General features: G+C 32.8%; 1 protein-coding gene across 1 annotated transcript in view; it reads right to left on the reverse strand.

Moving 5' to 3' along the window:
* The window catches only part of WDR37 (WD repeat domain 37), a 98,736-nt gene that overhangs the window by 34,968 nt on the left and 48,825 nt on the right, over positions 1–14,943 (reverse strand). The window contains exons 7-11 of the mRNA XM_069086537.1: positions 14,648–14,719; positions 13,579–13,623; positions 8,972–9,048; positions 5,141–5,381; positions 3,754–3,895 (exon numbers count right to left, since the gene is read on the reverse strand). Coding sequence (XP_068942638.1) covers positions 3,754–3,895; positions 5,141–5,381; positions 8,972–9,048; positions 13,579–13,623; positions 14,648–14,719 — 577 coding nt within the window. The remainder of the gene's footprint in view (positions 1–3,753; positions 3,896–5,140; positions 5,382–8,971; positions 9,049–13,578; positions 13,624–14,647; positions 14,720–14,943) is intronic.

Here is a 14,943-nt window from a genome sequence, read left to right on the forward strand (position 1 = left end):
TGATCCAGAACCAGCAAAGTTCCCTTGCACAAGACAGCATTTGAACTAATTCTTCAAGGAAGCCAAGGATTCTAAGAGTCAGAAGTGAGAGGAAAGGGCTTCAAGACAAAGTGGGGGCACAGCCAGTACAAAATCATGGCAATGAAAGATGAAGAATCACATGTGAAGAACAACAAAAAAGACTGTAAAGCTTGATCAAAGAGTGCATGAATGGTAATGTAAGAAGACAGCAAGAGTAATAAGAAGTAGTCAGGTTGTAAAGAGCTTTAAATGACAAAAAAATTTTTTTTTAAAAAGAACTTAAGGTAATCAGAAACTACTAGAGTTTATTAGGTAGGAAAGTGACATGGGAATAACTATACCTTAGGAAAAACACTTTGGCAGCAGCATGCAAGATAGATTGGAGTGAGGAGACCTGAAGCACAAAAACTAAATAGAAAGCTATGCAGTAGTCCAGGACAGAGGTGATGAAGACTAGCACCATGGGTGGAGCTGTGTGAAAAGAGCATTGGAGACACATTGGAGAAATACATGGCAAATGACAATTTGTCTGGGGTGAGAATGAGGAATTGCAAACTCTGAGTAGCAAAGAGGATGGTAGAGCCCTCAACAGTAACTATATAATTTAAAATAAGGCTAAATTGGGAGGGAAGGGAGAAGATAAGTTTTGTTTTGGACATTGAGATTTGACGATTTTGACAAATTGAGATTTGAGATTTGGACAAGTTTGAGATGCTCACCTGACATTAAATATGAAAAGTTCAACAGGGAATTGATGATATGGACTGGAGCTCAGAAAAAAAGAAAGAATAGGGGTGAACATATAGCTCATGAAATCAATTGCATGGAGATAAAGGAACCTACAGAAATTGATGACATGAAGAAATGAGATGGTACAGTGAGAAAAATGAAGAAGGCACAGGACAGAGCTTTGAGATACACCCATGGTTAGCAGACATAGTCAGCTAACATTTATATAGTGTTTAAAGGTTTGCAAAGCACTTTACAATAAGAATATCCTTCAAAGGAGATTGAGGGGTGATCAGAAAGGTGGAGAAGAATGAGAAAACCTTACAATGAAAACAGTAAAGAAAGTGATGAATAGTTTCAAATGCTACAGAGAAATCAGGAAAAATGAGGACTAAGAAAAGATCATTAGATGTGGCAATTAAAACAATGGCGGAAACTGGAGAAAAACAATTTTAGTAGAATGATTAGGTCAGAAGCCTGACTATAAAACGTTTAAAAGAGAGTTCAAGGATAGAAAATGGAGATGAATCAGATTAAGATGGATTTTTCAAGGAGTTTAGACAGGAAGGGGAGAATAAGACAAAAGCTACTCAGATTAGCTTAAAATAAAACGTTAATAAATTCATTTTTTTAAAAGATTTTGGGAAAAAAGCTGGAATGTACATATATGACTGGCTTTACAATTTAACCACAGAATACACACATCACTCTCACTCTATGGTGGAAAAAAATTTCAGCATTCATATGGAGACCTGGATTCTAGTACCTTTTTGTCATTAACTATTCTTGCAACATTAGGAAATTTACCTATCTGGGTATCAGTTTTCTCATCTGTGAAATGAATAAATTGGTGAATAAAACAAATCTCAGATTATACATCATACTTATCAGATTGGCAAAGATGACAAGGTGTGAAAAACAAAATTGGATGAGGGCCTAGGGGAAGTGAGGCTCATTAATGGACCGTTGATGAAGCAGTGAATTTGTTTAACAATTCTGGAAAGTGACTAACAAAAAGTCCCTAAACTGCAATAATCTTTGTCCCAAAATGCATAACTAACTAGGCACACAGTGCACCTCAAAGAAATTAAATATAGAGGGCTAAAGCACCCATGTGTACAAAAATATTTATAGCGATACTTCTGACTACAGCTAAGAAATGGAAACAAAATGGACATCAATTAACTGGGAATCGGCTAAGCAAATTGTATTGTATGTATTGTGCCATAAAAAATTATAAATATGATAGATTCAAGAAAATCAAGGAAGACCTGAATAAACTGATGCATATTAGAATAGGAAGAATCAAGATCTACAATGATAAGAATAATGCAGGAGAAAACCACGCTGGGAAAAAAACAAACTTTGATCAATACCCTGACCAATTTAGGATATCAGAGGATAGGTATAACGCATGGTGTCTACACTTCTTAGCAGAAAGATGACAGACCAAAGGTGCAAAATGACTTCAGACATGGAAAATATATTGCTATTTTGATTTACTGCTCACGTTTGTTACAACAGTGGCTGGATAAGTTAGTCAGTAGTGAGAGAGAAGGAAGGGAGGTAGGGAAGAAAGGGAGAGAGAAAGGAAGAACTTAAAAATACACAGAACAAAAAACTCAAAATGGGACACAAATATGGAAATTTTGTTGTTACCACATTAAATTTAATAAGTAAAAACTATGTAACTGAGGTTCATGGTTTCCTATTATTTTATTTTATTAAGCATGCAAAACAAAAATGTTCATGGTTGTAGATGATTATTAAATTTATAATAAAAAATTTTAGTCAAGAAAGAAAATTAAGTGTTTTGGGTCTTTCTGTAGCATTCTTTGGGCAATTAATGCAGAGAGTAAAAGCAACATACAAATAATAAGCTAAGATGTATAATAACAAAATACAAGTGGTAATATGAGAATAGTTCAGGGATAAATTTTGAAAGTCAACCTCTACTATGCTCTGATTTCTTTCTGTTGACAAACTCTGTAACGTGTGGAACGATTGCTGATAATCCAAAAGAAAGGTGTTGATGGGGTCAGTTAGAACAATGAACAGAAATAAGAAATGAGGAGTCAGGATTTCACAGCTATCATGAGCATGGTTTAGAATATGATGGGACTATCTGGAACCATTCTTAGTTCTAAAAACCCCAAAGTATTTTGCTTAACCAATGAAGAAGTACAACATTCACCTCCTGACAGAGAAGTGATAGGCTCAAGATGCAGAATAAAATACATATATTATACAAATGGCAGTGTGGGAATTTATTTTGCCTATGTATTTGTCTCAAGGAATTTGTTTCTTTTTCCAATGGGGGGCAGGAGGGGAAAGGGAGGAGAGGGAAGATGGGTAGGCGGTATGCTGCGGTAGGGTGACTAAGGAAGTAAACTAAATGCCTGCTAATAGAAAAATAAAGAATAAAAGTCTTTAAAAAGCATATAACATATACTACTAAGCATTGCAGAAATAATACACTTACTTTAATAACATATAATCTATAGCTATGAGAAAGTTATGTTAAGTGTTAATGAACTACCTGTCCTCTTGATTTCTCATCCATTTAAAATCTGATGAAAAAGCAAATGCTTACAAAGATGAAAAATGAGGAAACCAAAAAAGAAAACTCTTAAAATCCCATAAACAAATTTTGCATTCCATTTAAGATGAGAGTGACTACAAATATAAAAAAGTAAAACTAAAGAAAATTTGCCAATGATTTTTTAAATACCAAGATGATGACTGATGAGTATGGGAAAATTTTAGTTCAAATATTTATTTTAAAAGAAACCAGACAGCATCAAAATACTTGTTCTTAATTCCTTCAAGATTTCAAATTTGCAAAATGCAAGACCAATGCTCAAGAGATGAACATTTTACAAAATTAGCTAAAGTAGATAGTACATTAGGCTCTAAATATTGAAAATTAAATTAAAATGCAACATGTACCCACACATCCCATCCAATATATAAATCAGAATTTTGAAAGCACCTGTCACTTACTCTGTATGACCTTGAAAGACATTCACAGAATGGATTGAAGGATCTCTGAAATCCCAAAGGCGAAAGGTTGTATCACGAGATGATGTCACTACAAGACGCTGAGTGGGATGTGTACAACAATGTGTTAACTCTTGATCATGCCCTACAACCACAGATGAGAAGATTTATAATACCAAAAAGGCAAGATGTCTTATTTTCATGAATACAGCTATAATAAAGCACTGATCAAAAAAAAAAAGAACTTTACTTGAGAGAAAACCAACAACAAAAAAAAAAGAAAACCAACGTGGAGATTTTATAAAGTGTACTCCAATGTAGAGGAATCAATTTAGGTGGAAATTAAAAATGAACAAGTCACTTTAATGAGTACTTTTCTAAAAGAATCAAGAAGGCATAGGATACCTAGGACTAGAATTTCAACAAAACCTCAAATATATTAGTGTTTTCAGACATGCATTCAAGTAGAAACCAGGAAGTAGCAATGTGTGAAGTATTTAAGGTGACAAAAATGCTTACTTTTAGGTTCAAGTTATTTATACATGGGGGTGGCCAGGTAGCACAGCGAGTAAGAGCACCGGCTCCAGTGTTGAGAAGACCTGGAGATCGAATCCCGGGCTCAGACACTTAGCACCCACCCAGAAACACCTGGCCATGTAACCTTGAGCAAGTTACTTAATTAACCCCAATTGCTTAGGGGCGGCCAGGTGGCTCAGCAAGTAAGAGCACCAGCTCCAGTGTCAGGATGACCTGGATCAAATCCGGGCTCAGATACTCAGCACCACACCCAGAAATAACTGGCCGTGTAACCTTGAGCAAGTTACTTAACCCCGATTGCTTAAAAAAGAAAAAAAGTTATTTATACATGATGAGTCAATACAAGTACTCCAACTATGTCAAAGCTTCATTTTTCAGTGCTCCACCCCCCCAAGGTCACTCTGAAGACATTCACATATAAAAAAGTGTATTCCGTTCAAGAGCTGAAAATAAAAAATGCAAGGTAACAGACTAATTACATTTGTTTTAGAACTGAAGAACTGAACTAAAAACACCCAAATGTTGGGAAGCTCTCAATACAATTATGATTAGATTAGGAAATACTTTCTCTTTGCAGTTTTTCAAAGTTTAAGTATCTTCAATCCTTTAATCCATATTTTCAAATTAAGTTTCCAACAACATAGCTCCCTACATTGTTTAGGGTCAGAAAACTGTTTAACTAGAGCACACGAATGATTATTATTATAAGCTTCAGAAGCAACTTTTATTAAAAAAAAAATCTTTGAATGACTAAAACCTACAAGAAATAACATTAATGCCACTTGAAAAAAAAAAAAACTCATCTGACAGATGTGTGTCCCTTTTCCAAGGAGACAACAAAAAATAAAGGTACCTGTTAAAGAATGAACAAGTTCAGATGTCTCAACATCATATAGGTTTGCTGTTCTATCCCATGAAGCTGTTACTGCTTGCTTCCCTCCAACCAACCAATCAGCTGCTATTACCACTCCTTGATGGCTTTTAAGTGATGTTAGGGGAACCCTAATGGTAGGGCAATCACTGGAACCCTCTCCATCTCCATCTGCATCATCTTTATCTGAAAATTCCACTTCATCTTCTCCTGACATTTGTTGCTAAAAACAAGAGGCATAAAAGTGAACTTTTTCTCATGTAAAATACAGTTGGTAAATACATTTAAACATCTTTACTGCAAGACTCCATAATTAGACTGCTCTTCTTCCTAGAAAACCAATTAACATTTTACTTATCCACTTGTCCCTCAGAAGTTATCAACTAAATCAGAAAAACAAAGTCACTGTCATATAAAGGTGCTAATATTTCACTAGTGTGAACCAATGGTATAATAAATGGTAGGCAAAATAATTCTTCATTCTTAATAAGTTGTTGTAAACATTGATTTAAACACAGAGTTCCCTTGTGATGGTACAATATAAAACAACAAATTAACAGAAAATGAATACTCTAGCATAGAATGTGAATATTAAATTTTTCATTTATAAACAGATTGTTTCAAATACAAGCTTTAAGTTATTCTTAGTTTAATATTTTCTATCTACTCAACCTCCCACTAAAAATGTTGATCCTTTTCTTCTGTCTTTTGGGGGGGGGAAAGGCCAAAATGAAAAGAACTTTAAAAGTTTCATAACCAAAATTCTGGCTAGTATAATAAATTTTATTCTAAAAATTATTAAAATTTCTATTTTAAATGCCCCATTAACAACTATTTTATAGTTTTCTTCTGGAAAAGTTAGCAAATTAAATTTACTAACAAGAGGTATTTTTCCAAACTAAGCACTGAACCTTCCAAAATAAAGTTTCTACCAAAATAAACCAAGACATGATACACAGGAAACTGCTCAAAACTTTTAAAGTTGCCTATTTAAATGCAAACAAAATCATAAAATCATACAGTTTTTAAAGTTGGAAAGAACAATAAAGATAATTTAATTCAAAGCCCTTATTTTATAGATAAGGCAAGTGAGCCATGAGAAATAAAGTAACTTGTCAAAGGTTACACAGGTAGTAAATGGCAGATTTGGAATTCAAATCCAAGGTTAAGAAGTAACTTAAATTCTTAGGGTCTCAATTTCCTCAGTCACAAGGCCAAGAACCACAGAACCAAGATCACTGAATCTTAACTTTCAAGTCTCCTAGTCCAGACACTATGCTAATACTAAACCAATTCTGTGGTTGTTAAATGTTGCCATTGTTTGTCCTTCACTTTCAAATTGGACCACTGCTATCATGGGTCATGTCTTGATTTGTGTGTGAGTTAGATTTAAGTAAGGACGAGCTGCACAGTCATGAGCCCCACTCTCTCTTCCTGAGTCACTGAAGCCCAGTGGCTAAATAAAAGTCACAAAGACCTTGCACTGGATACAGTGGATAACCCTGACATCTTCAATATCTGACCAAGCCATAAATTCCAGGCCTTCAGGGCCACTGGAACAAACTGTTTTCATACATCCACCCATTCCATTGGGAAAGTCTTCATGTTTGGTGCAGACATCTCCCGAACTCACCAACAAGTCTGAAGCCTATCGGTTAACCTAAACCCAATTTAGCCTATCTGTCTAGACAAAGACTGTTTACCAGGGTATTACTGCCATGTAAGCTATGGTTTTTTGCTAATAATTACTAATGCTGATATAGCACTTTGAGGTTTTAAAAACACCATATATATATATAATTTCATTTGAACCTAATGACAATCTTGTAAGAAGCTGTCATTACAATCCTGATTTTACAGATGAAAAAACTAATTTTTGCTGATTCAAACTAAATAATGAAAAAATTTTTCATTACATTCAAAACACATATATACATGTACATATAAAATTTTCCTATGTGCCACATATAGTATATATAATATAGTTTTCTTTTATATATGTGAAATATAGTTTTCACAGATGTATACATATACACATACATGCATACATACATATATATCCTTTACATAATTAGAGTGTATCCTAAGCAGCCGCAAGTGGTAGGTTAGTGGAAAGAGTAACAGGATTTAGAATCACAGAACCTTCATCCTAACTCCAGCTCTGTCACTTAAAGTTACTTTACCTCTTAGGCCTTAGTTTCCTTATCTATAAAACAAAGGAGTTATACTATATATTTTCTTATGGTTCCTTTCAACATTATTATATGCTATATACCATATGATTCTACTTTTTTTTAGCCAATGGTATTCAGAATAAATTTTATCAATAAAGTATTGGCAATGTGACCAGTTTAGTGAAAACTTTGTAGATTGTACTTAACTTAATTTTTACTTTATGCATAACACTGATAAAAATGCTATGACTCCTCAGTCTTTGATCCTTTTCAGCTCTAACATCTATGATGGAAAGCTTAAAAATGTTTAAGATGTTAAATACTTCATGAATATAATTACAACATTTCCATATAAAAAGCACTCATTAAAATTAGATCTTTGTTCATTAAAGATGATTCAGCCTAAATTCTACTTGACAACACGTTTAGCAGGTCAGGTTACTGTAAATGTTTTTAAAGTCTAAGTCTTAAAAAATTATTATACTCTATAATAACCTCTCCCTTAAACTTCTATACTCTGATGCTTCACCATGGCAGAAAGATATGCAAGTAAAGCATAAGTTTTGGTATGTCTCTTATCAAGCTTCAAATTCCATGACTACAGGCCTGGAACAAACTATGAGAACCAGTTTAGTTTAGTTTAGTTTGGAAAGGTTCATCACCAGAAGGGAGGTCACCACAGGATAAATTATTTCATTCACAGCAATTTATGAAAATAATCTACTAGGATGACCAGAGATTAAAATGTGTACCCAGTGGAGGCAGTATCCACATCAATTAAATCTCTGAATCAATCAGTGAAGTCACAAAATAGTATTGCAATGATGATACAATGTAACAATTCAAACTTTATTTTCCCCCGAATTAGACCAAAATTCTGAATTTAGTCACTAACAGAACCAGATATAAGTTGATTCCCATATTCAATGTAAACACATTGAAGAGAAAAATTAAATGAAATCACTATCAAAATTTAAGCAAATAATGAATTTTTTCCATGTAATACACAATTAAGTTTCCTGATTCAATGGTAGCTTTATATTACCTTAGTGAATTGTACTTTGAAAGATTATAAATGCAAGCTCATTGCCTGTTGTTGGTATGGCAAAATTTATCCATAAAAGAATGACATTAAATTCATTTCAATTACGATGTATTTTCTACTATAAAGAAAATGTCCTACTTCTAAACTTAAAATATGACTACAGTTGTTCAGAATTAAATTCCTATTGAGGATTTATTCATTCTCAGACAGAATAAGGTCCTCCAGAATCTGCTAATTTTCTAATCTACATCAAAATCAATTCAAAACCAAAAAAATTAAATGTAATTTTCTTGCAAGATACTTCAAAATCCTCAAAATTTGAGTCATGGCCAAAATGTGTATCTTTAAATAATTAACTTGGATGTTCACTTTAACAAATCATTTAGCTTTCTCTGCTACGAAACTTATGAGGTAATGGCAAACAAGCATACAACAAGTACATAACAGGTAATATATGACAAGTATTTGTATTAAAAAATGCCACAGGTTAATGGCAAATGTCTAACCTTAACATGTAAAAAGACATAAGTAACATATACATACAACTAGAATTTATAACATTACTAAATTTTTCATTTAAGTAAAGGCACTTACGCTAGCATCTGTAGTAGGCTGAGGTGTTGGTAGCTGTACCATATATCTCCAGATATGAGCTGTTTGGTCGCCAGATGCTATGAGGAATAAATCAAACACATTTCTCAAAATGCATAAAATACAGAAAATGTTTTGTGTTATTTTGGCTAAGCAACATGAGCAATATTTTTATGACAAATGCTAAAAATATCATTTGGTAAGACAAAAGAAAATAATTGTTTCTGGAACTTTATATTACTGTGAACTATCATCCATTATAAAAAAAGGGAAGAGTAAGACAAATAAATTATCATGAAAATATTCTCCCTTTTATTGGAGGGAAAATAAACTTATTAATGTTCAAGGTCCACAAGTAATATTCTTTACTATCAATTAATTTAATCTAGAATGGAATCTCATTATAGTAAACTTTTTTTACCACGTATAATATATAAAATCATAATAATAAGCATTTACATAGTTATTTAAGGTTTTAAAGGTGCTTTACAAACATTATCTCATTTGATCCCCATAACCCAAGGAGATAGGTGCATCTATATATATGGGTTTGTATGTATACACACACACACATATATATCAAAACTCATCTTCTCAAATAGGGCATCTATAAGAGTAGTCTAAATGAAATCATTTATTAGGGAAGTATTTACATATTTACAGAAAAACCTTATCATCAAGTTTTTATATAAGAAATAAAATATTATGGTGAATTTAAAATGAATAACACTTTCATAAATGTAATCAAAGACAACATTAACTACAATTTATGAAATGCTTTATAAACCACCTTGAAATTAATACATTACCTCTTCCATTGCTGTTTATACTATAAAAATATTATAATTTCTTAGTCTTAGCAGTCATTTTACTACATTGGAAAGGCAATTTATATAAAATTTTATGTTATTTTATTTTTTTATCTTAAATAAATGCTTCCACTGATAAGGTCTGGGACAAATGCTTCTCAGGTTCTACCAAGCTGCAAAAGCTTCATGTATAGGTCCAGTGACAGAATGGATGTATATTCTGGTAAGTAACTTAGCAAATTATGGAGAGGTATACTACCACAAGGTTAGCTACAAAGTTATGACAATTTTGGCTATGCCAATCTATGAAACAAAGAGAAATACAAAATGGTCCCAAGTCTGGAGAAAGTAGTAGACTGGCAAATGAGAGGCTCCATGTAGTAGTACCCAAAGGACTGAACTTAGAGTTGGGAAGCTTGGGTTCCAATGCAGCCTCTGACATTTACTAGCTATGTGACCATGGTGGGTAAGTCATTTCATCTTTCAGCCTCTGTTTCCTCATCTAAAATATGAACAGCAACAACTCTAGTACCTACTATATAGGGTTGTTATGAGGTTCAAATCAAATAATATATGCATACAGAAAATGCTATATAATATCAATAATTATAATTATGTTATCTCTTCTTTTTCAACTAGGATCAGATAAAAAAGGATTCCTTGGACAAGTTACTATACTATTATTCATTTATATATGATATTCTACGGATCATACAGTATGTGCAGGGGAGTAAAGTAAGAAGGTTGGAAAAGTAGGAATGGGCCAAGGTATGAAGGGTTTTAAAAGCCAAACAGAGGATTTTATATTTGATCCCTGGGGTGATAGGGAGCCACTGGAAATGACTGAATAGAAGGAGTGTGACATAATCAAACCACACTTTAGGAAGATGATTTTGAATGAATTATGGGGAAGGTTCTATAGCTGAGAGACCAACCAGCAAACTATTACAATAGTCATTGTCATACGTTATGACAATGACAATTTACATGTTATGTCATATTGTAATAGTCCTGTCATGAGCTGATGAGAGCCTGCATGTGGGTTGTTGCAATGTCACAGAGAAAGGAAGTATATATGAGATAAAATGAAAAGGTAGAATTGACAGGACTTGGCAGCAGTTTGGATATGAAAGGCAAAAAAGTGTGAGGAGTCAAGGAATACACCTAGGTTGTGAACCTGGGTTACTAGAAGAATGGTGGTATTAACAAGAAAAATTAGAAAGAAGGAAGTTATTGGGGGGAGGGGGAGATAATGAGTTGAGTTTTTGATATGTTAAGTTTAGGGTATCTACAGAACAGTCAGTTTCAGAAATCTAATAGTTAACTGAAGCTGTAAGATTAGAGGTCAGAAGAGAGCACAGCTCTGTATAAATAGATCTGAGAATGAGATGAGGATGGTAAAAATTATGAATGATATAGTTAGGGATCAAGAAACAAAAATATTCAAAGACTTATGGATGATTTTAAAAATCTGAGATTTTGTATCGTGAATAATTTCTCCAAAAGAGTACATCTGAGATGAAACTGACTGCATCTTAACAAAAAAGAAAAAATCATTATTGCTAGCAGTCATTTCAGTATAAGCTATCAATGTAGTCAAATTACTAACTAGTTAAGAGTAAAGAGCAAAATCAATACGTTTAAAAAAAGGATAATGACAAGAAAAAAGCATTATTATAGTAGCTTGAACCAAATTTAAAAAAAGAAGGCATCAATTCCATCTCTTTCAAATTTAAAAAGAAAATTGGAAATGTACTATAAAAGACATTACCATCATTTCCTAGAAAAGTTTAACCAATTTATCATAATAGTCACTAAAAGGGGACAAAAAGAACCCATAAAATATCTCAAGCCAACAAAAAAAATCTTTATATTAACTGGAAAGAGATCAAAATCAATCAAGATTTAGAACAGAAGTTCATTAAAAAAAAGAATGAAAATAAATGAATATCACACCTTCATAAACACTGAAAATCAGCTGAGAGGAAAATATGCATACCCCAAAGCCTACAAAGTCCACTTTCATGAAGATCTGAGAGATTTCAGAAATCTGGCGTGTGCATCAATAAATGATGATTTATTAGTTTCACTAACTGCCATTTTTTGGTTTAAAAAAATTGCTGTTGGCTTACTAGCTGTGACTTTGGGCAAGTCACTTAACCTCAATTGTCCTCCAATAAGAAAAAAAAGAAAAGAAAAAAATTGCTGTTGGGGCGTCTAGGTGGCGCAATGAATAGAGCACCAGCCCTGGAGTCAGGAGAACCCAAGTTTTGACTCTTTAAGAGATGTTAAAAATCTATTCCTGAATACTTTTAAAATCAAGTTTCCCTTAGCACTCATTTCTTTTATGTGCATTTATCTATTTTAGGTGCTATTCCAGACTCTGATACTGCCACTTTTTCATACAGAACATAGGAGTTATTAAACTATCACCTCAAAACAATCTAAATTAAAGTTACTTTAAAAGGCAATGAAAAAAAATAGCTTGATTAGTGTATGGCTAAAACATACTAAGAATTCTCACTTGTGTATGAAAAATCATGTAAACAGTAATTCTGAAGGATACATGGAAACAACATCAAAAAAAATGTAGGTGAGCTGATTATGTAGTGAGAATGACCAGACTGAAACAATCAATCATTCAATAAGCATTTGTTATGTGCCAGTACTGGGATAGGTACTGGGGACACAAATAGAATGAAACAAACTCTACTCTCAAGGGGCTTATACTCCAAAAGAGGAAAAAATAATTACATATATGCATATATTCAGAATAAACAGAAAGAGAATAAATACAAATAAATACAAGGTAGATAAGGAGAGAGGGCACTAGGAGATGGGAGGTATCTCCCAAAAGAATATATCAGTGGACCCAAACATAGAGGGGTGGCTCCTCCAAGGAAGATTTAGGAAAAGAAATGAACAAAACTGCACAGGTTAAGAAAACATGGAAAGATTGGGATCTGAAATGGAAGGGGTACTCAAGCTGATGACATGGATCTGTATCATTATCAACTTTTTTGCCTTTTTTGCATGTGTAAAATGAACAAAAATAACTTGACACCTTCATGCAATGTATCTGAAAATTAGTTTTTATAAAATGTCAAGTCTATCTTCCCTATCTACTTTATTCATATACAGTATAAGAGAGAAATGACAATAGAAGCCAAAAGGACAATAAAGCGATATGCCAAATTCTATGTAGCTCCCAACACCTATACTATATATAATTAGACTTAGTTAATTCACACCTCAAAAACAAGATGCTACTTTCTTAATTATGATATACTTAATTAAACAAGGAATATATGTTAATTTTATTCTTCCCAAAATGCAGTTAAAAAAAAAAACTTGGTACATATTGTTAGAATTTTCATGTGTAAATGTTTCATTTAATGTAGCTAGGAAATGCAACAAAAATTATACCATTTTAATATTTTCACACTTTTTTACCCTATTTGATTTTCACAATATATGTTAGGCAAGCACTTTGCAGATAAAGAAACTAAGCCCCTAAGAGATGACATGCTCACAGTCACAAAGCTAGTATCTTGCTTTTACTGCACTATCATGATAGAATAAAAAAACTTCTTACCAAATACACATTTACCTCCCAACTTTATTATATAGAACAGCTGAATGTTCAGTAAATACCCACATAATGCTGATGATATTCTTAATATTCAATAAATGTTCATTAGTAGCATCAACAGTCAATCAACAAACTATTTACTAAGTTCCTATGATATGCCAAACACAGTGCTAGGTATTCAGGATCCAAAGAGTAAGCATTCCACATACCAGTAAGAGCTACCTGCTCAGAAGGATGAAATTTTATGGAATTTACTGCAAAAACAAAACAAAACCAACTGTTATGATAGGAACGTAACATATAATATTTTATCAGTTTATAAAAACACGTACAACACAAAGCATCCATTACATTGGCATTTTAAAAAAAGCTATCAAGGAGTAAAAAAGGCTTTGAACATTTTACTCATTTATTCAGAATGTTAATAGGCTAAAATATAACTTACACAAATAACAATGTTAATTTTTGTTTCTTTTTAAATAGACACAAAGGTATGAGACATAAAAATAAGAACCATAACCATTCATATAACCTTTCCCTAAATTACCCTAGCAGCTAGCAGAGGTGACTAGTTAGAGGTGACTTCTACCTCTTACAGTTTTTGTAATGTAAACCAGAGAGGAAAGAAAATCAAGTTAGTCCTTAGAAAGATATTATGAACAACTTATTTTTAATGGAAATTATAACATTAGAGCTGTTAAAATTTTTAAAAAATCCTCAAGCTACTGATGGCTGTCACAAGGACTATTACTAATACTTTAATATAGTACTGCTAAGTATAAGAAAAACTAGTAAAAATTCCAGTCGAATAAAAAATTTTACAGCCCAAAAGACTTTTACATATATAAAGTATGACAAAGACTACAGAGTTAATAATGTTTTAAACTGGTATGATATGAAATTTGAGGACTACAAAGTCTTGACAATCCAGCTACAGTAACAGAATGGGTTTCATCTTCTGTAGCCTGAAGTCTAAATTATGTGTGCTCAAGGGAAGAACCTGATCAGTTGCCAGAGAACTCAAGCTGCAGAAAGGCCTTGAAAATCTCCAACAGAAACAGGTTGGATACTACTACTGATAGGGTAATATCTCACTAGTAAAGCATTACCCTTCCTTGGTATTTAACTTTTCTATAAAGACAAAGAGACAACAACAGATTACAAGTGGCAACCAAGAGTATTTTAATTCAGTCATGTGAATGGATGATGTTATAAATTAAGTCAAAATTTAAAAAATAAACTCTGACAGAAAATAATTCCACATCTTCATAGAATTACCTGACCCAACGTGACCTGCATACTTAACAAGGCACTTTCCAGTTTCTATGCTCCATAATAAAGCTGTGTGATCTGGAAAGGAAAGGAAAGTTGCATCTGAACATTATCTATTATGCAGAAAATACAGAAAACAGGCCAAAGATTAATATTCTGACTTCATAAAATGATCAATAAAATTTTCTTAAATATGCCAACTACAAGAGTGCTGTGACCACAAATAGCATCTGTTTTACTAGATGACTTGTCAAATGAGCCACAAAGCTGATCCAATGAATTGTTCCTTAGTCAGTTACTTG

Source organism: Petaurus breviceps, unplaced genomic scaffold (assembly GCF_028583685.1).
Source record: "Petaurus breviceps papuanus isolate PSGF00001 unplaced genomic scaffold, PetGlider_PUasm1.0 178, whole genome shotgun sequence".
NCBI classification, from domain to species: Eukaryota; Metazoa; Chordata; class Mammalia; order Diprotodontia; family Petauridae; genus Petaurus; species Petaurus breviceps.